Source organism: Crocuta crocuta, unplaced genomic scaffold, assembly GCF_008692635.1.
Source record: "Crocuta crocuta isolate KB4526 unplaced genomic scaffold, BGI_CrCroc_1.0 scaffold696, whole genome shotgun sequence".
NCBI lineage: Eukaryota > Metazoa > Chordata > Mammalia > Carnivora > Hyaenidae > Crocuta > Crocuta crocuta.
In genome coordinates this window covers 675541-677680 of record NW_027529467.1, presented here as the reverse complement: position 1 = coordinate 677680, position 2140 = coordinate 675541, and the positions used below count along the sequence as shown (strand labels likewise).

Genomic DNA, 2140 nt, shown 5'->3' with positions numbered 1-2140 from the left:
CTTAACAAGGCAGGACCCTGAAAAAGTTGAAGGGGTCAGCATCTGGGAGCTGAAAGATAAATGAATTATTTATTTTTTTTGTTTTTGTTTTTTAATTAGTTCTGAGAGAGAGAGAGAGACAGTGCGAGCAGGGGAGGGTCAGAGAGAGAGGGAGACACAGAATCAGAAGCAGGCTCCAGCTCTGAGCTGGCTGTCAGCACAGAGCCCGACGCGGGTCTCGGACCCATGAACCATGAGATCATGAGCTGAGTCAAAGCTGGACGCCTAACCAACTGAGCCACCCAGGCGCCCCAGATAAATGAATTATTGATTAAAGTCTAACCAGAGATGAATCTTTGGAGATGTGCTACAACTTCGAAGGAGATGCTCAGGATGACTGAAATCAAGCACCAGTGTTAAACTGAGTTACAAAGGTTTGCGTTGATTACATACTTGTTTGAGTTCTTTTCTGTTTGATAAAGAATTTCACAAGGTGCCTGAGTGGCTCAGTGGGTTAAGCATCTGACTTCCGCTCAGGTCATGATCTCATGGTTCATGAGTTTGAGCCCCATGTTGGGCTCTGGGCTGACAGCTCAGAGCCTGGAGCCTGCTTCAGGTTCTGTCTATCTCTCTCTCTCTGACCTCCCCCACCTGCACTGTCTCTCCTTCTCTGTCTCTCTCTCTCAAAAATAAATAAACACTTTAAAAATTTTTTAAAAAGAATTTCACATTCAGCTTCTAAAGGCTAGGATTTTCTAAGGTTTTTAAATGCTTTTATTTATTTTTGAAAGAGACAGAGCATGAGTGGAGGAGGGGCAGAGAGAGGGAGACACAGGATCAGAATCAGGCTCCAGGCTCTGAGCTGTCAGCACAGGGCCCATTGCAGGGCTTGAACCCATGAACCGTGAGATCATGACCTGAAACGAAGTTGGACAACTTAACCAACTGAGACACCAGGGCATCGCTAGGATAGGACTTTCAAAAGCTACTGAGATGGAGAACTGAAAGTGAAGTTGCACCGCTGATGTGTCAGACGATCTTTGAATAGACACAATTTCCACCAGAAATGCAAGCAACTAAACTGTCCCTAACAATTAAGATGAAGGGGCCAGCCCCACTATGAGGCAAAGATTTAAAAGCTCTGCCTTGTGGGGCGCCTGGGTAGCTCAGTTGGTTTAGTGTCCAGCTCTTGGTTTTGGCTCGGGTCATGATCTCAAGGTTTGTAGGTTCAAGACCTGCACTGGGCTCTGTGCTGAGAGAGAGTTGGAAGCTTAATTGACTGAGCTACCCAGGAGCCCCTAAAAGTAGCTTCTTTAGATGCCTCCACATGCACGATGTATACTGCATTCCCAAAAGTTCATTTAATTAACAGTTTACAATGCACTTGTTTCGCTTGCAAAAAATGTCAAATGAATGAATTAGATTTACTTATTTATTGATTTTGAAAGTAACTGACTTTGCTCGGTCCAAGAATACTGTATTCATACCTGAGTACAGTGGAAGATGATAGAAGCTTGATGACCAGTTCTTCCAAGAGCAGAAGGCCAGAAGCGAACAGATAGCTGTTCGAAGGAGTGAGGAGGTATGATCAGCTGTGTAAATCCAAAGAGAACAAGAAAGAGAAAGAAAAATCAGTACTTTTATTTGAGTCAGCACCTTTGCATGCTAGGTATGTGCCAGGTTGATATTCATGTGATTAGTGTGTTGCCTTGTACACACATTATCTATTCCCAGTATGCCTGCTTGGCGAATACTGGTATAACAGCCCTGGTAAGCAGTGTTTAGTGGTGTTTGCACCGTGCTCTTCCTCTAGATGATGACCACGTAGGGTCACTTGCTCTATACGAGGAAATTAGGATTAAGTTTTAAAGCTGAGTAAGAACTCTGGATAAGAGAAATACGCATTTTATTTAAGAACCCAGAGCTTATTGGTCATCCCAAGATACTTGTCAAACTGCTGGAAACCTAACTTGTTGCTTTGGCAATGTCAAACAAAATGAACCAATTCTAAGCACAGATGTAAGGAAGGCTTCTTTAGTATACAGTGAAGTGCTCCTTTTTGTACTAGCATATCCACACTACAGGTGTGACCTGTTTCAATAACTTGAGTCTGAATAGTATTAGAATGAGTTACCTCTTTAGAGATTGTGAAAACCAACAA

General features: G+C 43.1%; 1 protein-coding gene across 1 annotated transcript in view; it reads right to left on the bottom strand.

Annotated features, from left to right (window-relative positions):
• The window catches only part of CFAP47 (cilia and flagella associated protein 47), a 492482-nt gene that overhangs the window by 102159 nt on the left and 388183 nt on the right, over positions 1-2140 (bottom strand). Inside the window, 1 exon segment of the mRNA XM_077760783.1 lies at positions 1467-1571. Within this exon segment, the coding sequence (XP_077616909.1) occupies positions 1467-1571 (105 nt within the window).